Genomic DNA, 21,826 nt, shown 5'->3' with positions numbered 1-21,826 from the left:
GTCCCTGTTTTACTACCTTCCAACTTCCTGCATCGGTTCCCATCCCCCTGCCACATTAGTTTAAACCCTCCCCAACAGCTCTAGAAAACACCCCCCCCTAGGACATCGGTTCCAGTCCTGCCCAGGTGCAGACCGTCCGGTTTGTACTGGTCCCACCTCCCCCAGAACCGGTCCCAATGCCCCAGGAATTTGAATCCCTCCCTCTTGCACCATCTCTCGAGCCACGCATTCATCCTATCTATCCTGACATTCCTACTCTGACTAGCTCGTGGCACTGGTAGCAATCCTGAGATTACTACCTTTGAGGTCCTACTTTTTAGTTTAATTCCTAACTCCCTGAATTCCGCTTGTAGGACCTCATCCCGTTTTTTACCTATATCGTTGGTGCCTATGTGCACCACGACAGCTGGCTGTTCACCCTCCCCCCCCCCCCCCCCCCCCCCCAGAATGTCCTGCAGCCGCTCCGAGACATCCTTGACCCTTGCACCAGGGAGGCGACATACCATCCTGGAGTCTCGATTGCGTCCACAGAACCGCCTATCTATTCCCCTTACGATTGAGTCCCCTGTCACTATAGCCCTGCCATTTTTCTTCCTGCCCTGCTGCGCAGCAGAGCCAGCCACGGTGCCATGAACCAGGCTTCTGCTGCCTTCCCCTGGTGAGCCATCTCCCTCAACAGTATCCAAAGCGGTATATCTGTTTTGCAGGGAGATGACCGCAGGGGACACCTGCACTGCCTTCCTACTCTTGCTCTTTCTTTTGGTCACCCATTTTCTATCTCCCTCATTAATTTTCACCTGCGGTGTGACCAACTCGCTAAACGTGCTATCCACGACCTTCTCAGCATCGCGGATGCTCCAAAGTGAGTCCATCCGCAGTTCCAGAGCCGTCAAGCGGTCTAACAAGAGCTGCAACTGAACACACTTCTTGCACGTGAAAGAGCCAAGGACAGTGAACGTGTCCCTGAGCTCCCACATCGCACACGAGGAGCATGACACGGGTCTGGGATCTCCTGCCATGTCTTAAACCTTAGGTAAACCTATACAACTACAATTTCAAAATAAAAAATAAATACATTAGACAATGAAAAGAAAAACTACTTACCAGTCACTTACCAGGGTTAAAAAGCACCTCTGAAAAAGCACCTCCTCACACTTTGCACCGATTTACCTCACTGCACCAAATTACCAAGTTGCAATCCCCACTCTGGATGTGTCTCACTCCGGATGTGTCTTCTGGAAAAGCGCTAGCTTACTGAGTGCGCTCTCTGTCTGCCTTTTATACAGACCTCAGCTAATCGATGACTCAAAAAATACCTTAACTTCAAAGAGAAGAATACAATGTGCCCCTAAACAGGCCTCAGTTGATTGACAGATAACTGCCTCTCAGCAATTAGGGTGGGGGCAGCTTCAACCAATCAGCCACTGAGCTACACACTGCACTTTTAACTGAAAAACAGCAGAATTAGATTTTCCTCACTGCACCAAATCACCAAGTTGCAATCCCCACTCTGGATACTTAGCATACTTAGCATCCCAGCCTCTTCAGCTCTATGCGGTAAAGAATTCACAGATTCCATAGCTCTGAGAGAAGAAATCCCTCCTCATCTCTGTCTTAAATGGGTGACCCTTTAGTCTGAGATTATGTCCTCTAATCATTTGCACTGCAGTCATATATGGAGTAACAAGGGGTGGCACTGTGGCACAGTGGCTGGTTCAATTCCGGCCTTGGGTGACTGCCTGTGTGGAGTTTGCACTTTCTCCCCGTGTCTGTGTGGGTTTCCTCCGGGTGCTCCAGTTTCTTCCCACCGTCCTAAAATGTGCAGGTTAGGTGGATTGGCCATGCTAAATTGCCCTGAGTGTCCAAAGATGTGCAAGTTAGGTGGGGTTATGAGGTTACAGTAATAGGGTGGGGGGAATGGGCCTAGGTAGGGTGCTCGTTCAGGGTGGCGGTGCCAACTCGATGGGCATTGTAGGGATTCTATGTACTAAGTATCAGTGCTGTAGGAATTACTCCCAATGAGTATTTTGAGACTAAAGGTGTGTTTATTTCGATGTTTCAGGAACAACAAAAAAAAACAATTTTCCAATTTTGAGAGTGAACCACAAAGTGGTAAAACATCAGGCAAACTGACCGCTAACGAGAAGAATTCGCAGAAAAGTAGCAGGTGATGTTAGACTATCTTTTACATGTGTAGGGAATGATAACAACGGAGAGGAGGACCATTCGGCCCATTGTGTCTGTGCAGGCTGGAGAAATTGTTGCCACCCTTCCCCCAACAGTCCTGCAATTTGTTTTTCCGAATATTGTTGCCTTTTGAAAGTTGTTGAATCTTCTTCCATTGATCTTCTCGGCAGTAGATTTCAAATCAAAGCAACTCGTTTCATTTAAAAAAATCTAATCTGTTCTGGGATTCTTTCGCCAATTGTCATAAATCGGTTTCCATCACCTCAACCTGTATTGACAACCATGCTTTATTTCGAATGGATAAATAAAGCGAACATCCAGTCGCCAGCTTCTTTTCACTCGTAGCTGCAGCAGAAAGTAAGTTTGCACTCAGTTCAATGGGTGACGGGATTGTTGTCCCCGGTCTGCCGGCCCCCCCGGAGCCGGCCGCGTCCCAGGCGTTGCCCCGGCAACCGCCGTCCGCTCGCCCTCCCCGGCAACGGCGACCTGCGCCACCCCGCAATAACCCGCGCTCCCATTGGCCGCTTTCAAAGTCACCAACCAATCGGGATAGCGTTTGAATGTGAGCGGCGGTTAATCGCGGTGGATCGTCCAGGGCTTTAAATTATTGATTGTTTGATTGAAGGAGCCGGAGCCGCGGGACAGATTGGTGAAGATGTCAGTGAAGAGCACCATCGGCAATCCTCAGGTAGAGTTAGAGTTAGTGTGGGACAGTCCAGCAGAGCCTGGGTCTGCCGGCCTCGGGCAGGGTTGCGCGGGGGGCCCCGGAGTCCCAGAGCTGCCATCCCGCTGGGGAGGCCGTGCTGCCCACTGCACTCACCCTCTGCCCCCAGCAGTGCCCTCAACCCCCGTGCCCTCAACCCCCGTGCCCTCTGCCATCTACCTGTGCTGTCCCTGCCCTCTGCCACATTGCCTGTAGTGCCCTTGCTCACTGCCACCCCCCGTGATGCCTTCGCCCTTTGCTGCCCCCCCCCCCCCGTGCTACCTTTGCCACCCACTGTGGTGCCTTTGCCCTCTGCCACCTACCCCATGGTGCCTTTGCCCTCTGCCACCTACCCCATGGTGCCTTTGCCCACTGCCACCCTCTGGTGCACTTGCCCTCTACCAACTCTACAGTGCCCTCACCCTCTGCCACCCCATGGTGCCTTCCCCTCTGATGCAGCTGCGATTCCATCACTCTCTACCACCCCTGTGGTTCCCTTACCTGCTGTGCGCACCCCTCCTCCCCCAGAGTGCCTTCCTTCCTCCCTCACAATGCTGCCCAATGGTGCCTCCACCACCTGGAGTGCGTACCTACCCCTACATTCTTCCTCCCTCCCTGCAGTACCCGCCCCCCCCCCCCCAACCCATGGTGTCTCCCTGTTCATAATGTGCCTTCCACCCCATGCAGTGCCCTCTGACCTGCAGCAGTGGGCTCCTCCTCACACACCCTGTGCTCACGCCTATGCCGTCAAATCTTCTTAACATCTTTTTTCCTCTCTCTCTCTCTCTCTCTCTCTCGCTCTCAACTCCTCCCTCTCACTGTAACTTGGTCTTTATATTATAATCATGTTTGTTATTTGATTTATTTCTCCATAGTTTCTGAAGAAAAGAGTCGTACCAAATCCGAAGTATCGATATGTTCGTGCACGAATTGATACCGGTTAGTGGGCTGAATTGTTGCGATTATTTACAATTTTAGGACTGATCGTGAAAATATTAAGGGGAAGATGAAAAACAGTTTCTCCACACAAAGCTTTATCAGGATATAGAATGTATTCTGAAAAATAGCTCATGAAACAGAGTTAATCCCAACATTTAAGAGGAAATTCGGGAAACCCTTCAAGAAAATTACTAAATGGCACTAAAGCAGAGAAATTGAATTGGAATACACAGCTCCTGTGATGATCCAGCACTGGCAGAGGGACAATGGACCAAATAGTCTCCTTTTATGTAGCAATTTCTATGCCAACAAAATGGAATGAAAAACCATGCTAAAAGCTGGTAATGCAATCTTCAAAGGACATTATAAATTTGTGAGATTAGATAGTGTATCAATGCCAGCCAGACTCTGAGAGCCACTGCATTCTTGGCATAACATACCTGCTTCCTGTCAATGTAAAGTTTGGTGGTGGTGGGGGGGGGGGGGGGGGGGGGGGGGAATGGTGGAGGGCTGATTTATTCTATTTCCATAAAGGTTTTCTCTCTTCCAACCATCATGATAGATTATTGATTGTAATCCTAAACTAAATATATAACATGAAAGTGGTGCGCCATCTGGTTTAAACTACATTACTACTGAATTTTAATTTAATGGCAATTACAAGGGAATAGCATATTCTATATCAGCTATAATGGAAAACATTGGTGTACCATCAGTTGGATTCATAACCATACAAGTCACCATTAATTTGACTCAATTGCAGCATTCTTGTTTTTGGGTCAGCCACATGCCGATAGGTGGGGAAAATATACTTTTATAAAGGTCTCAGCTAGAGGATTGTTTGAGCCTAGGGCACGGGAGGCCTAAACATTCCTTCTGAGACCCATAGAGCACCCCTGCTCCTACTGGCCCTACAAAGAAATTAAAATCTCGAGCCTTTCTTCCCTAGTTCAGCCAGCTAAGAAAGTCGCAGTGGCTTCCCCATTAAGGTCAGAGCTGAAATTGTGGACGGAGATCAATTGGACTCCAATCTCCATATTTAAGGAAGGGCTTCACTAAATTTGGGCAGGTAACCTTGTCACCCAGGTTTCTATTGGGTAAGTAGGATTTAAAGTTATATGTTGGATTTCATCACATACAATATATGCTTGAACTTTCAGCCAGGATGTAAAATGGTCACAATCCCATCAGTTGCTCATTAAATTCAGTGGAAAGGAGAATGGGGGGAGGTGTATAATGGGCATCCAATCTGATATTTCCCATTTTTCACCCTTAAGAGTATCACTGTAATGGGGCACTACTGTAATTGTAAAACTCCTGGTCAGGCCTTATTGTGTCCAGCTTTGGCAACTTCAGCTTACCTTGATACACTACTACCCTTGGAGGAATTTCAGTGATGGTTTATCGGGATGATACTGATAAAGAGATTCATTTATGAGATGCATTAAATTTAACTTGTGTTCCCAAAATATGAAAACGTTTATGGATGATCAGATTTAAATGTTTAAAGAAGAAAATTGATAGGGTGGTTAGCGAACAAGGCTTCCCTGCAGCATGGGAATCTAGCTACAAGGAGGCATAAAAGCTAATCTGATTGAAAATAATTTCGGGGAAAATTGTCGTCATACAAAGGATTGTAAGAATATGGAACACACTGTTCCTGAAGATGTTTTATGCAAAATCATTTGAGGCATTTAAAAGCCAGATAGAAACTTACCTGAAAATTGGGTATGAAAGGATATGTAATGGTGGCAGGAAATTCAATTAAATACATAGAGATATCAAAGTCTGTTGCCACATCTGCAACATCTTCTTTTCTGGTGAAGATAAATGCAAAGTACTAATTTCACACCTCAACCATGCTCTTTGCCTTCATAAGAAGGTTTTTTTGGCCCACAAATAGCCCCACCCTTTCTTTGGCTTCATCTTCTTCAGTTCTCTGCCCGAAGGCAAGGCAAACCAACAGCTCCAGGGCCAACCCAATGGGTAGGACAAGTAGGCAGATCCAAAATCCACCCCAGCTGGAACGGGCATCGAATCTCATGCTGTTGGCACCAATCTAATCCACATTGGCCGTCCAGCCAACTAAACCAACTGACCTCCAAGTAGTCCGCGTTGTGGTATCAGTATGTATTTTTACATGCATGTTGTAGTCCCGGAACTATGAATAATGATGGTAGGGGCTTCATCTTCTTTCCATTGCGTGGATGACCAGAAATCTCCCCCGTGTCTATGTTGGAAGTATTTACAGGTTGGTACTCAACCTGTTTGGCAACATTATGAACAGACCTTGGCCATCAGATACTGGAGTGGGATTGAATCCAGAGCTTCTAGTTGAGAGGCAGGGACAGTAACACTGTACCACAAGACCTTCTTCCTGTGACTACTGTTTTATTATTCATATGTTTATAAAATATTCTTGTGATGGTTAGTAGTCTTTGTGTACTTTCTGTACTTGTCTTGGTTCTCTACTGTATTGCAAACCTTACATTTGATGTGAGCCACATCTTACAATTTCATTTCACTTTCTTGCTATCTTTTGTCATCTTGGGAGATCAACCTTTGATGCTCTTTTTGTTCACCTCCCCACAATTCTGGGAATGTCTGTTCTGTACCTGAACACCTGAATCATCTCTTCTTTGAAAACTTCCCATTGTTCACTTGCTGTCTTGCTGACCAATTTTTGATTCTAAGCCTCCTGGACCAAATCCCCTTTCAACTCATTGATGTTATACACCTCCTCTAATTAAATAATTTATGCTCCATTGTTCCTTGTCCTTTTCTACAACTATTCCAAACGTGATACTTGACATTATAATCACTGTACCCCAAATGCTTCCCCACTAAAACATGCTCCATTTATTCCACTTAACTCCTTATACAGTTCTGCTTCCTTCCTCATTGAGTTATTAATAAAACTTTCCATATACACATTTCAGAAATGCCTTCCCCAATACTTTCTACACCATTATGACCCTAGTTACATTAGGATAATTGAAATACCCCATCATGAATGAGCAGCAGGAAAAATAACTTTCTCTGAAAAATAATAAAGTAAGTTCAGTTAACCCTATTTTTAATAAAGCACTTTAGTCTTGCAAAACAAGTGAGATTTCAAATATAACCTCACTATGAAATCAGTTCTTGTGCTACTTTTGCTTTCATCCAATGCAGCAAGAAATAATTTTTCCCTTTTAAAATAAACTTGAAAGTTGAATTCTCAAGCATTGTGATTTGGTATGGTATTAGTGCTGAAGAGGAGCAGGAGCTTGACAATTGCAGTACTCACTGATGCGAAAGGTCACTCAGCTGTTCCATGTGTGGGGAACGCTGAGGGAGCAGCGAGAGCACCCAGGACCTGACCTGGGCAAGGCTAAACTGTGGCGCCTACAAACAGCCTAGAAGGAGCAACGAGAGGAGAAGGAGGACCGAGAAAGTGGCGAGAACACAGAGGACCCAACCTGGGCGAGGCCAAGCAGCGCGGGGCCTACAATAGGCCCAGGAGGAACAGCGAGATGAGGGAAATAGCAGCAGGAGCATCGGGGACCCAACTTGGGCAAAGGCCAGATAACAAAGTGTACCCAAAAAAAGGAACCAGAAGGAGCACTTGAGAAGAGCGCTGAGGGAGTGGCGAGAGCATAGGAGAACACCACGCTGGCTGTGCCCAGAGAGTAACATCACACTTCAAAAATGACATCACTGAGAGGCAGGCTGATGACTGGTGGATGATGACTGTTTGTTAGACCCCGTTCTGGTCTCCAGTCGTCTCCGATTTCCCTGTCATTGGGTCCAGACCTTGCTCCGTTGGGACCATGTGGTGGTTGATGTGCAATGACCACCTCATGTTCCATGTACAGACATCTTCCACCCACCCAAATGAATTTTCGGACTTGGAATGTCAGGACCCTTATGGACAACCCCAATAGCAACAGACCCTAATGTTGAACCACCATCATAGCCTGGGAACTCCGGCGCTATAACATTGACATTGCCGTCCTGAGCGAGATACAACTGATAGGAGAAAGCCAGCTTAAAGAACAAGATGGTGGATACACCTTCTTCCAAAAAGCCAAACCAGAAGATGAACACCGTTTCTACGGGTTGGCTTTGCCATAAAAATCAAATTGGTCAGAAGTCTCAACAATTCCCTTGCAGGCTGCAAGCGCCTCATGACCCTACGGCTCACCCTGGCCCAGAAGCAGCACATCAAAGCCGTCAGTGCCTAGGCTCCAACCATAAATGCAAACGACGAGACAAAGAGGCCTTCTGCTCCAGCCTCAACCAAACGCTATCCCGCATCCCGTAGGGAGACAAGCTGATTCTCCTCAGTGGTGACTTCAGTGCCAGAGTCAGAAGGGACGCAAACCTTTGGAAAGGCGTGTTAAGCAGGAAAGACGAACCCTAACGGAAACCTCCTTCTGACAAAATGCCTAGAACATAACCTGAGAGCCATAGAAAAATTACAGCACAGAAGGAGGCCATTCAGTCCATCTTGCCCATGCAGCCCAAGGACACCCAGGTGCACCTTCCTGCACCCAGTCGATAGCCCTGTAGCTTACAGAACCTAAGGTGCAGGTCCAGATACTTTTTAAAAGAGTATGGGGTCTCTCCCAACTTGGGCAGCGATTTCCAGACTTCCACTACCCTCTGCGAAAAAGATTCTTCCTCATGTCCCCTCTGCACCTTCTGTCACTTACCTTGAATCTATGTCCCCGGTTCTAAAATTCTCTAATAAGGGAAACAATTTTATCCTGTCCACTCTATCTCTTCCCCACATAATTTTGTACACCTCAATTAAGTCACCCCTCAGCTTTCTTTGTTTCATGGAAAATAACCCCAACGTAGCCAATTACTCCTCGTATCTACACTTTTCTAACTCTGTCAACATTCTTGTAAACTTCTTATGCACTCTCTCTGAAGCAATTACGTCTTTCCTGTAATGTGATGACCAGAATTGCACACAATACTCCAGTTGTGGCCTCACCAGTGTGATAACGAACACCCTTTTCCACCTGCGAGACAAGCACAAGACCTCATGGCGATACCACCGCTCCAAGCACTGGCACCTAATCATCGTTTGAGCGGGAGATCACAAAGTTGTCTGCATCACCCATGCCATGACCGGAGCCAACAGTAATCATAGAATTTACATTGCTGAAGGAGGCCCTTCAGCCCATCGAGTTTTCAGCAGCCCTTGGAAAGAGCATCCTACCGAAGCCCACACCTCTACCCTATCCCAGTAACCCCACCTAACCTTTTTGGACACTAAGGGCAATATAGCATAGCCAATCCACCTAACCCGCACACCTTTGGACTGTGGGAGGAAACCGGAGCACCCGGAGAAAACCCACGCAGACACTGGGAGAACGTAGACTCCGCACAGACAGTTACCCAAGCCGGGAATCGAACCTGGGGCCCTGGAGCTGTGAAGCAATCTTGTCTACAATCTCCATCAACCTGACCCCAAACTGGCAGAGGCAGAACAAATTCTACCGTAGGAGACTCAAGGTCACTGGACTCAAAAGATCCTGAGAAGACCTATTCAGTCGCCGCTTTACAGCCAACCTGGCGGCAACCAATGAGCCAGAGCTGCAAAGTGCCCGATCCACCGTAAAAGCCATCATAGTCAGCACCTGTGAAGAGGCGTCTGGCCTTTTAACAAGCAAACGCCAGTGACTCCTGGTGGCGGCTATGAGGTGAGCAGTCACACACGAGATGGCTCTACCTGGGGGTTTTTTTTTTTTTGGCCCCTTCTGTCTGATTACCGAGTAATTGTAGGGAAGACATTGGTACAGTTCGACAGAAATAGATCCCATCTGGCGAGTGATGTCCGGTGGGTACAACACAAACCATAGATCGGGCTAGAGATGTTTGTCCGATTCAGAAGGGGAAACAATGGCCGTTGTTTCTGTGGCATTGTTGCCCCCTCAGTGGACGAGCCAGAAATTGGTGGTCTTCTTGTCGGGTGAATTTAGGAAACGGCGATTGAGAACGCTGTGACATCTAATTCGTGCACCCTTTGACAGATTGTATCAATGGGTGGAGGTACAGGGGATGATGATTAAGAAGATGGAGGAGGCACTCACTGGTCACAGCGATTGGATTGTCCCTTTGGAGGCAATTGTCACATTGCTGGCAGAGGAGCAAAAGGTGTTAATGGCCAAGGTCGATGACCTGGAGAATCTTTCCAGATTGCAGAATTTAAGAAATATTGAGCTACCTGAGGACCTGGAAGGAAAAAGTGCCACCGATTATGATTACGATTCTAAGATAGTTGGAAAGTTGATGGGGGAGGGAGTCCTCTCGACCCCTCCTGAGTTGGACCAGGCCCATTGGTGGCTGAGACAGAAGACCTATCGGGGGAAGCCACCACGGGCAATCATAGTCCGATTCCATCGGTACCTGGATAAGGACTGGGTGCTGAGATGGGCAAAGGACAATTGAGAAATTGATGGGAGAGCCATCACATCAGAATATACCAGGACATTGGGCAGAGTTGGCAAGGCGGCGTATGGCGTTTAATAAGGCCAAGGCAGCGCTCTACAAGAGCAATGTACATTTTGGGATAGTGTACCCAGCTCATCTCTGGGTTACCTTCAGAGACAGAGACCCTAACGCCAAGGAAACCAATACGCACCTCGATGCCTCATGTGCGAGACTGTGCGAAGGTCAGGATCACTTACCTTCGCGTGGTCTCTGAGGCATCGAGGTGCCTGGATGTTATTGGGATAAAAAAAATCACATTGAGGGAGGGTGATCTACAGTAAGTCGACTAAACACTACCTCTATCACTGATCTTTGTAGAGCACTACTATGTATTTAAAGAAAAGAAAGTGCTGGAAATACTCCGGTCAGGCAGCATCAATGGGGAAAGAAGTAGAGTTAACATTCCAGAATTGTTGAAAGGTAATTGATCTGAAATTTTAACTCTACTTCCCTCTTTCTATACTGATGGAGTGCAGCTGACAATACATTGCACATTATTAAGTTTCAGCAGGATTCAGTTCATAAATCCTTGTTTTTATGTGGAAACTGCGCTTTTTGCTGTGAGTTCGAAACAAAAATGCTGTAAAAGTAAACGTGAATCATCATGCATCTATTTAACCATACCTTCTGCTTTCTACTTCTTGTGCCATTCTTTTCTTTTACCTTTACTTTCATAAACCCTAATTTGAACATGAAATCTGTTAGTGCTACTTCATGAAAATATTTTTTGAAAGAAATAAATGCACTGGATTTCTTTTGCATCTGTACAGTTTCTTGTTATAATTCAATTCAGTTAATCAAGTGTTTCAGACAATTTTGAACTTCATGTAAAAAGGTGAATGTTTTGTTCACATTTTTCATTCTTGGATTTACTGAATGCTTGAAACGTAATTTGAAAACACCCACTCATGATGGTGTACATGTATGAAGCATTGGATTTGCATTTTTCATTTGTGTTTTAGATTTGTGCAGTAAAGATGTAAAGCTATACTTCAGATTGGTGGGCATTTATCCTTTGAAATGAAAATCCGGATTTTACTGCCAAAATACTGATTTTGGTACCTGGAGTACTGATTTCTGTTGGGAAAGGTTGGCAGCTCTATATTATAGTTAGTGGGATGTTGGCAAGCACGCTGGTGGTTTTGGTTAACATGTATGCAGCAAATTGGGATGACTCTGAATTCATTAAGAAGGTACTGGCTTCTATTCCGGATCTTGACTCGCATTTGTTAATCATTGTTGTTGGAGCCGGGCTGCTCTCAGCGACCCCCATGGAGGTTGGACACCATACTGCTTGCTAATAAGGGATTTTGCAAGGGAGTATGTGGAGTTCAATAAGAATAAGGCGGTCTCGCCCTCCACACCCTGGGAAGGATTGAAGGCAGTCATTAGGGGGCGATAATGCCTTGTAAGGCACGTAGGGATAAATCTGGGAGGGTGGAGAGACCGAGGCTGGTGAATTCCATTCTTGATTGCCCCAACGCCGGAGCTTTTGGCAGAGAGAAAGAAATTACAGATGGATTTCGAGCTGTTGTAAACAGGGAAGTGGTGGGCCAACTTTGTCACCCGAGGGGGACGTTTTATGAGTATGGGGAAAAGGCTAGAGGTCTGTTGGTTCACCAGCTGAGGCAGCAGGCTGCCTCCCGGGAGATAGTTCAGGTCACTGACTCGGGTGGCGGATTAGTTTCTGCTGCAAAGGTCACTGAGATGTTTGAAACCTTTTATCATGGGCTATGTAAGTCTGAGCCTCCAAAGGAGGATTCAACAATGTTTCAATTTTTGGATGGGTTGACCTTTCCGGAGGTGGAATGGAAAAGAAGGCAGGGGCTGGGGGCACCGATTGGACTGGAGGAGATCATGAACTGTTTTTGGTTAATGCAGACAGACAAAGTACCAGGTCTTGATGGATTCTCTATCAAATTTTATAAACAGTTTGCTGGTCTGCTGGTTCCACTTCTGCTGGATATGTTCAATGATTCTCTGTCCTGGAGCTGTTGCTGGCCATGCTGGTGCAGGCATCAATCTCCTTTTATCTTGAAAAAGGGTAAGGATCCCACAGAGAATGGGCCATACAGACCCACTTCTCTGTTAAACGCTGATGCTAAGGTGTTGGCAACTCGTTTGGAGCCCTACCTGCTGGGCGTCATTTTGGAGGAGCAGACAGGATGTGTGAAGTGCCAGCAGCTGTCAGCCAATATTTAGAGACTCTTGAATGTGGTGCTGTCGCTCTCCTCCGTGTCCGAGCCTGAGGTGATTATCTCGATGGATGCAGAAAAAGCATTTGATCAGGTTGAGTGGAGGTACCTTTTTGAGATTGTGGGGTGATTTGGGTTTGGACCAAAATTTTTATTTTGGGATAGGCTTTTGTACAGGGCCCCCACTGCAAGTGCCTGTACAAATGCCCTGAGTTCGGTGTACTTTCAACAGTACAAGGGTACGAGGCAGGGGGTGTCCACTGTCCCCATTGTTTTTTGCCTTAGCAATTGAGCCACTGGTCATTGCGCTGAGATCATCTTTTAAGTGGAGAGGGATAGAGTAGAGAGGGAGGGAGCATAGGGTGTTCCTGTATGGAGACGATTTGTTATTATACGTTACGGACCCTCTCTCCAATGAGGGGAAGATAATGGAGGTTCTCAGGAAGTTTGGTTCCTTTTTAGGGTATAAGTTAAACTTGGGTCAGAGTGAATTTTATGCTGATGTTTTCCCCGGCCAAGACGAGCTTCCCGTATCTGGGTGGTCCATGACTGGGTCACACTCCATAAACGTTTCTAGTCTGGGGGGTGGGGTGAAGGCTGATTTGAAGAGGTGGGATGCCCTTCCTTTGATCTTTGCGGGAAGAGTTTAGATGGTGAAGTTGAATATTCTCCCTTGTCCCAGTGACTCCCAGTCTTTCTTTCTAGGTTTTATTTTTTGATAGGGTCTATAGAAGAAGAATAGAACAGTACAGCACAGAACAGGCCCTTCGGCCCTCGATGTTGTGCCGAGCAATGATCACCCTACTCAAACCCACATATCCACCCTATACCCGTAACCCAACAACCCCCCCCTTAACCTTACTTTTTAAGGACACTACGGGCAATTTAGCATGGCCAATCCACCTAACCCGCACATCTTTGGACTGTGGGAGGAAACCGGAGCACCCGGAGGAAACCCACGCACACACGGGGAGGACGTGCAGACTCCACACAGACAGTGACCCAGCCGGGAATCGAACCTGGGACCCTGGAGCCGCGAAGCACCTATGCCAACCCGAAGCACCTATGCCAATAAGTTAATAAGTCAATAAGTTAATATCTTTTATTTGGGCTGGTCAGACCCTTGGGCTCATGGGGCATTTTTGCAAAGGGGTAGACAGTCAGGGTGGGGGATGGGGGTGTTGGTTGGCACTAACTAACCTGATGTGTTATTACTGGGTGGAAAATATTGATAAGGTGAGGGGGGGTGTTTTAAGGATCCCGACTCTATATGGGGGTGGATAGAGAAGGCTTCTTGTCTAGGATAGAGTCTTGAGGGCTCTCATTACTGATCCTCTTCAGTTCTCTCTGCTAAGATTCTCATCGAGCCCAGTGGTAATAGCTTCTTTGAGAATCAATTCAGGCAGCATTCTAAATTAGGCTCTATGTCGCTGTTGGCGACGATTTGCAGGAACTATAGGTTTGTTCTGTATAGTCTAGATTCACTGTTCAGGGCTTGGAAGAGGGAGGGTTGAAGGAGTTAGAGATATGTTTCTGGAGGGTAGGTTTGCTGAACTAGGAGAGATTTTAGAGAAGTTTCAGCCGGCACCTTCGCTTATGGATAAGGTCCCATCCTTGATCGAGTTAGGGAAGGGAAGGATCTCAGACATTTATGGGCAGATGTTGGCAACGGAGCAGGCTTTATTGGAAGAAGTAAAGGGGAAGTGGGAGGATAAGTGCGGTTTGGCCTTTGGGGGTGGGGTGTGGAGTGATGCTCTTCATAGAGTCAAATTCACCTCCTCATGTGCAAGGTTAAGTTTGATACAGTTCAAGGTGGTGCATTGGGTGCACTTGCCCAGGGTGCGTATGAGTCCAGGGGGAAGGCGGGATCAGGGTTATGAGCTTGATCAGCCATGATAAGAATGAATGGTGAAGCAGGCTCGAAGGGCCGAATGGCCTCCTCCTACTTCTATTTTCTATGCTTCTATGAATCAGTTCTTCTCGGGGATGGAATATGTGTGAGCAGTGTTCTCGGGGGCCAGAGAACCGCATGCACATGTTTTGGTCCTGCCCCAAGCTTGTTGATTTTTGGATCTCCTTTTTTGAAATAATATCAGTGATTCTAGGTGTTGGGTTGGAGCTGTGTCCGATGGTGGCAGTTTTTGGAGGATTGGACTTGCCAGGGCTGCAGGAGGGGAAGAAAGCAGGTGCCTTCTCTAATACCCCAGAAGCAAGTCTTGCTCGGATGGAGGTCCCAGTGCCGCCTAAGGCTTTGGCTTGGTTGGGGACCTCGTGGAATATCTGCACCTGGAGAAGATCGACATTGAGAGTGTCGGTGGATGGGTTTTATTCAAGGTGGCAGCTGTCCATTTAATTTCCTTTTTTATGGAGCTGGATACCGTCAGCTGTTTGGTCCTGCCCCAAGCTTGTTGATTTTTGGATCTCCAATTCCAGCACCAAGCTCATCGTCTACAGAGCAGCCATGTTCTCGCCCCCCTGTATGCATCAAAAACATGGATAATGTACAGCAGATACCTCAAATCCCTGCAGAGATATTACTAATGCTGCCTCTGTAAAACCACAGGCGGGATAGGCGTACCAGCCTGGGTTGGAATCTCAGCCTTGGGTCACTGTCCGTGTGGAGTTTGCCCATTCTCCTCGTGTCTGCAAGGGTTTCACCCCCACAACCCAAATATGTGCAAGTTAGGTGGATTGGCCATGCTAAATTGCCCCTTAATTGGAAAACAAATAATTGGGTACTCTAAATTTATTTTTAAAAACGGATAGGCATACCAATGTGAGCGTACTCTCCCAGGCCAATATTCCCAGTATTATTAGTCACGCTCGACTAGCTGTGATGAGTGGGACACATTGTCCACATGCCTGACACAAGACTCCCTAGACAAGTTCTCTACTCCGGTCTCCGCAATGGCAAACAATCCATAGGGGAACACAGGAAATGCTACAAGGACGCTCTAAAAGTCTCCCTAAATAAATGCCCCTTCCTGGAATGGGAGCAGGTCATCCTCCAGGACTGCCAAAGAAAAAGTGCTGAATTCTATATATTTTTAATTTAAAGTATCCAATTATTTTTTCCAATCAAGGGGCAATTTAGTGTGGCCAATCCACCGAACCTGCACATATTTGGGTTGTGGGGGTGAAACCCATGCAGACATTGGGAGAATGTGCATACTCCGCACGGACAGTGACACACAGCCGGGTCACTCAGCGCAGCAATCCTAGTGCTAACCACTGCATCACCCTAACCCTAACCCTTCTGAATTATATTTTGATGTTGGTGTCTCTAACATGTAGTTATTCTGACTGCTGTGAATTATTCTGATTTAAATACTTTTTTTTTTACACAGGGTACAGCCTTTCAAAGTATATGGAAAAGATTGATGAGTTAAGAAGAAGTAAGTGGTGATTTATTTTCCACTGAGAAATAATTGCATTAAGGTGACAAGTGGTGAATGGTCAAAAATGTTACATGACACAAGTGTTTGCAATGAATAGAGAGCTTAAATGAACCAATGTGGCTCTCCTGATTAGTTGTGACACTGACCCTTGGCAATATATCAGATTAAGTTTAATATAATTCTTGGGCTGCAAAGTGATGGATCTAGCACAGGAGAAACAACTGGGCATCTGAAAGCTCACCCATAAGACTCCAGATTTATAAAAAGACTATAACTCTTACTCTCATTTCTCCCAACATAGAAAATAGAAGCAGGAGGAGGCCATTCGGCCCTTCGAGCCTGCTTCACCATTCATTCTTATCATGGCTGATCAAGCTCAATACCCTGATCCCGCCTTCCCCCCGGACTCATACGCACCCTGGGCAAGTGCACCCACTGCACCACCTTGAACCGTATCAAACTTAACCTTGCGCATGATATGCACACCTGTGCAAAAAAAAGCTAATTAATTTAGGGAATTACCCTTACCATGTAGTCAAAATGTATAGTGGCTTCACAAAATATAAATGTAAATGTAAACATATGGAAATGCAATAAAAGTGGGGGGGGGGGGGGGGGGGAATAAACTTATTTCTGTCCTCCAAGCACCATTTTGCAACCTGGATGGGTTGACAAATTAACTACTTGCCTAGGCTTTTCTAATGTCATGCCATAACTGACTGAGAGGGGACAGACTAGAGCATGCCTGGGTGACAAATCCTGATTTCTCTATGACTTAGAAGAACTGTATATTGTACCTAGGACTGCTATTTTGCAATTGAAAATCATTTGTAAAGCTCTTCGCTAGAAGTATTGCACAGTGAGAAGAATGCCACTCTTTTCTGAGTGATTTGATGTCAGAAATTCACCAAGGTGGCAGCACGGTGGTGCAGTGATAACACTGCAGTCTCATGGCGGCGAGGTCTCGGGTTCGATCCTGGCTCTGGGTCACTGTCCGTGTGGAGTTTGCACATTCTCCCCGTGTTTGCGTGGGTTTCACCCCCACAACCCAAATATGTGCAAGGTAGGTGGATTGAACATGCTAAATTGCCCCTTAATTGGGAAAAATGAATTGGGTACTCTAAATTTAAAAAAAAGAAATTCACCATGGTAGCCAAATATCTGAGCAATAGGAATAGTTTTCCTTTTTTTTGTAAATTTTGTTTTCCAGAGAGAAATTTTAAATAACTTTTCCTGTTGCACTTCTCTGAAAGTTACCAGTGATTTTACAAAAGGCAATTTATCAAGAGTTGTAAACCTGTACAGGTACTTTCCCCTTGGTGAAAGGAATTGAAGACTGACTGAAAAGATGCCAGATTTTCTCATGGATAAGCAATACTGCCTCCTTTGTTAACAGCTAATTGCAATGGTCAGCACAGTAACTTCACTGTGTCCCAGGTAACCAGAGTGCTTAATGGATGGACTTCAATGAATGCCCCTTTAGTTGCAAAAGATAAAGTCATTCCACATAAGATGTGTAAACTTAGCAGAACGTTTTCAGTAAACTCTAGGAAGGCTCAAAACCAATGTCGTAAATAACACCTGTAAGTGTGGTGTTTACCAGCAGTTACTAAAGTACAAAAATACATTTTGGACATTGTTGTTCTGAAAGTAAATTCACATCATGTCAGCCATCAACCATGAGGGATCACCAAACAGTAAGCAAGATCAAGGTAAGAGAGCTCTTCATTATATTTTTGTGTGCTCAATGATACCGAATTTAAAGGGAGTGATCATATAATGAAAGTGAAGTGCAATGGTGAAGGTGGGCTGATTAGATGAAGAAATTCGCTGAAGAGAGGATTCCTAAAGAATAGTGAAATTGCAGGGGCAGAACACTTGTCGATAGGAAAAAGGTTCAAATCTAACATAGAATCAGAGTGAACTAAAAAGGGCAGATTAAGTCCTGTCAGATATTTGTCATATGCCAAATAAGTTACCAAAATATGTATTTTCCACAGCTTTCAGCTGTCATTCGAACCACCATGCAGGTGACCAACACTGTTGGCCTCATCCAAAACCCATTTTGAGCATTATTTACAGATAACACTTTTTTATAAAGCATTTTAAATTTTCTTTATCTTTTTAACAATTTTAAATTAACTTGCCAGTGTGGATAAATTAAATGGTTTCCAGTCTGGAGCATGATATAAAGCAGCCTAAAATGGACAGAAAGATGAGGGGAAACTAAATTCAAAATTGCAGTTTTTTACTTGAAATTTGATCTATTGGACAAAGCCAATTCAAAGAAAAGTAAGCCGCACTTGTCCTGACTGGACAGGGACAAATTCTGAAGAAGCTCTCAATTACAATTAAATAAAATCTATAATGTGTAAAACTATGTAAGAATTGACTGGTATTATAGCTGTCTCTCTCCGATCTGACAATTTAAATAGCTTGACTTTTCAATGCAAGTAAAGCACTGATAGTGCACTGGTATTATAGCTGTCTCTCTCCGAGGGTCTGACAATTTAAATAGTTTGACTTTTTAATTTAAATGAAGAACTGATATTTCAAGACATGTTCAATAACTGTCTAGCCATTGATTGACACAGAGGTAAAACCAACAAACTAGTGTTGAGCCTGACTTCTGTTAAATGCTGGTCTATTTTCATAGAATAATTATACATCTCTTCAAATTATATTGCATATTAAAATGCTGGCAGTTGTCCAACAGGAGTACAACACATCATTTGTTTTTCAAATGGCTCCCAGAGTTATTCCTTCCTTTACTTGTCTAGTGTCTTTACAAATGGAAATATTTGGTCAGACTACGTACTCAACAGGTTAACAAATTTTCAGTAGATGTAATATACTGTTGAAAGGAGTTAACAGGATCAGTGAGGTCACGGGCATTGGATAGTTCCTGAAGGTGACAGAAGCTGAAAACTACAGTGATGGTTTAGAAATCCACATCAATATTTAATTCATGATCACTGATTGATTGGTCCATTGTCAAGATCATCTAATTGTACTAAAACGTAATCAATAAAGCATGTTTTTTCATGTTTGAGTATTTAACGATTGAGTTGGGTGGTCCGCATTTCCATTCTGTCTAGTTACAACCTAATCATGTGACATCCATACAGTAGATGCATTCCTACGCTCTCCAAAGACTGCATTTGGTGCAAATTTAAGCTCTTGTATATTTTGCCCTGTTACGACTGTTGAAATGAGAATTTCAAATAATCATAATTCTGTTTATTTTTTACCTCTTAATAGATTATAGATATAAAAGAGATGAATTATTCAAAAGATTGAAAGTCACCACATTTTCCCAGCTGGTAAGTGCTCCCATTTATGGTTTGTTGCCCTGTGAGATATAGTCCATAATTGAAATATTGAGTCATTAAAAAATTCTCATAACATTAAAGTTTCAATACAGGTACATTTCTTTGTAATTGATATTTATATTATTTCCCTTTAATCAATGACAAGAGTAAATGCACTGTAAACTTGTAGTATTAACATTAGCTGCTCTGGCTCTCAATTTTTCAGTTTGAAAGATGTGGGGATGAGTGACACAACGTTTACAACATCAATTCAGCATTACAATCCCACTTTTATTTCTTTTAGATAAGACTTTGTTTTCAAGGTATATTCTCTTCTTCTGTTTTTTTTTCTGTTTTTTGCATTTTCTCCTGTGAACTAACTGGTGAGGTGTAACATATAAAAACAGAAGATACCTGATCTGCCGAGTATTTCCAGTGACATCTGTGGAGACAGAAATACAGTGAGCATTTCAGGTTGATAGCCTATCATCAGAACTGGAATAGATTCGAGATGGAACAGATTTTAAGCATATACAGAAGCAGAAAAATGGGAAAGGGGAGGGAAGAACAGATGGAAAGATCTGTGATGAGGGGAAGACAATCCAGCTTGGTGGGACTGCTCTCGCATGGTTCCATTCTATCTAACAGTAGCCAGAAAATCACTTGCAATGGCTTCTCTTCCAGCTCCCAGTTTTCTGCACTATACTATTCTATGACTCTGTACTAAATCTACACAAATCCCACTTTCCAGCACTTGACCCATAGCCTTGAATGTTATGACATTTCAAGTGCTCATTCATATACTTTTTAAAGGTTGTGAGGTTTCCCGCCTCTACTACCCTCCCAGTATGTACATTCCAGACTGCTACCACCCTCTGGGTGAAAAAGGTTTTCCTCAAAACCCCTCTAAACCTCCTGCTCCTCACCTTATAATTATGCCCCCTCATTATTGACCCTTCAGCTAAGAGGAACAGCTGCTTCCTGTCCACTCCTTTATAATCTTGTACATCTCAGTCAGGTCCCCCCTCGGCCTTCTCTGCTCGAAAGAAAACAACCTGAGCCTATCCACTTGGGATGGAGCTCAAATGCTCCATCCCAAGCAACATCCTAGTGTCTCTCCTTTGCACCCTCTCCAGTGTAATCACGTTCTACCTATAGTGAGGCGACCAGAACTGCACACACTACTCCAGCTGTAGTCTAACCAAAGTTTTGTACAGCTCCAATATAACCTCCCTGCTCTTATAATCTATGCCACGACTGATAAAGGCAAGTGACCTGTATGCCTCCCAAAGTACCCTATTAACCTGGCCTTCCGCCTTCAGAGATCTGTGGATGAGCAAGCCAAGATCCCTCTGTTCCTCTGAGCTTCCTAGTGCCCTGTCTTGAGTACTCCTTGCCTTGTTACTCCTTCCAAAGTGCATCACCTCGCACTTTTCAGCATTAAGTTCCATCTGCCACAAATCTGCCCATCTGACCAACCTGTCTATATCTTTCTGCAACCTAAGACCTTCTTCCTCACTGTTAACCTTCCTGCTAATCTTTGTGCCATCAGAAAACTTACCTTATCATCCCACCCCACCCATTCTCATATATATTGTTTATGTATATCATGAACAGTAAGACATATCAACCAGATGTCTTCCACATACTGCCAAGACTCCTGGTACTGCCCAATGTCCGGCTTGCATTTTATTGTTGATACATCGGTCGGATTCTTCACTATGTCAAAATAATCTGGAATCCCTAAAAGTGAAGAGTCCATAGCTTTCTGGAATGGCAATGATTCTGGGCCCTGACGGTACAGTGCTCCAGTGTGGGCATGAGAGCTTGCTATAGTTCTCTGGATCGAAAAGTTTTCTACATGACTGAGGTGGTGATGCCAATGACTGAGAAGAAGAATTAGTGCCAGTTTCCTTCTCTTTGGGCTCTTGCTTTGACTCAAGACTCTCATTACACTCTTCCTTCAATTGTGGACATGAAGGCACTTCATCATTTTCAATTACATCATTCTTACACATACTTTCAAACTCCTTTTGAACTTGTACCAACTTGTTTGGATTCCGTTTATATGGATGTTGCTTAATTGAAACAGAACTTCCTGCATCTAAATCATATATACCATATATACTCGCGTATCATGCGACTTTTGAAAACCTAAATTGTAACCTAAATTTGGGGGGTCGCATGATACGCGAGATACAAAATTTGCGGGTGTGAAGTGCTGGCCAAGATTAGGCTGTTAGGCTGTTAAGCAGACCGTATCCATTTACGGTAAGTCAAATAGTACCCAGTAGTTAATGAAACTATTATATTTATTTTTGGACATAATGAAATATAAAACAGGAATACATATGTAGGTTAATTAACATTTAATAAAATAAAAACACTATTAAAACAAACTATTACAGGTAAACTAAAATCTTTCAAATTCGCTTTCATTGTTATCAGTGTCATCATCAAATAAAGCTTCGAATTCTTCTTCATCGAGGCAGTCGTCATACTGATCATCTTCCAGGTCCTCAATATTTTCATCCTCTTCTCCTGCATCTTCGAATAAAGCATCATCTTCACTTCCATCCAAAGCATTTGCTAATCCACATTTTTAAA

At 44.5% G+C, this 21,826-nt stretch overlaps 1 protein-coding gene across 1 annotated transcript in view; it reads left to right on the top strand.

Moving 5' to 3' along the window:
- Window positions 1-2,719: 2,719 nt before the first annotated feature.
- Window positions 2,720-21,826, top strand: part of cep41 (centrosomal protein 41) — a 46,193-nt gene continuing 27,086 nt past the window's right edge. The window contains exons 1-4 of the mRNA XM_038811792.1: window positions 2,720-2,875; window positions 3,766-3,829; window positions 15,858-15,905; window positions 19,170-19,231. Coding sequence (XP_038667720.1) covers window positions 2,843-2,875; window positions 3,766-3,829; window positions 15,858-15,905; window positions 19,170-19,231 — 207 coding nt within the window. The 5' untranslated portion in view covers window positions 2,720-2,842. The remainder of the gene's footprint in view (window positions 2,876-3,765; window positions 3,830-15,857; window positions 15,906-19,169; window positions 19,232-21,826) is intronic.

Source organism: Scyliorhinus canicula, chromosome 11 (assembly GCF_902713615.1).
Source record: "Scyliorhinus canicula chromosome 11, sScyCan1.1, whole genome shotgun sequence".
NCBI classification, from domain to species: Eukaryota; Metazoa; Chordata; class Chondrichthyes; order Carcharhiniformes; family Scyliorhinidae; genus Scyliorhinus; species Scyliorhinus canicula.
The sequence above is the reverse complement of the archived record's forward strand: the minus strand, read 5'-3'. Positions and strand labels throughout refer to the sequence as shown.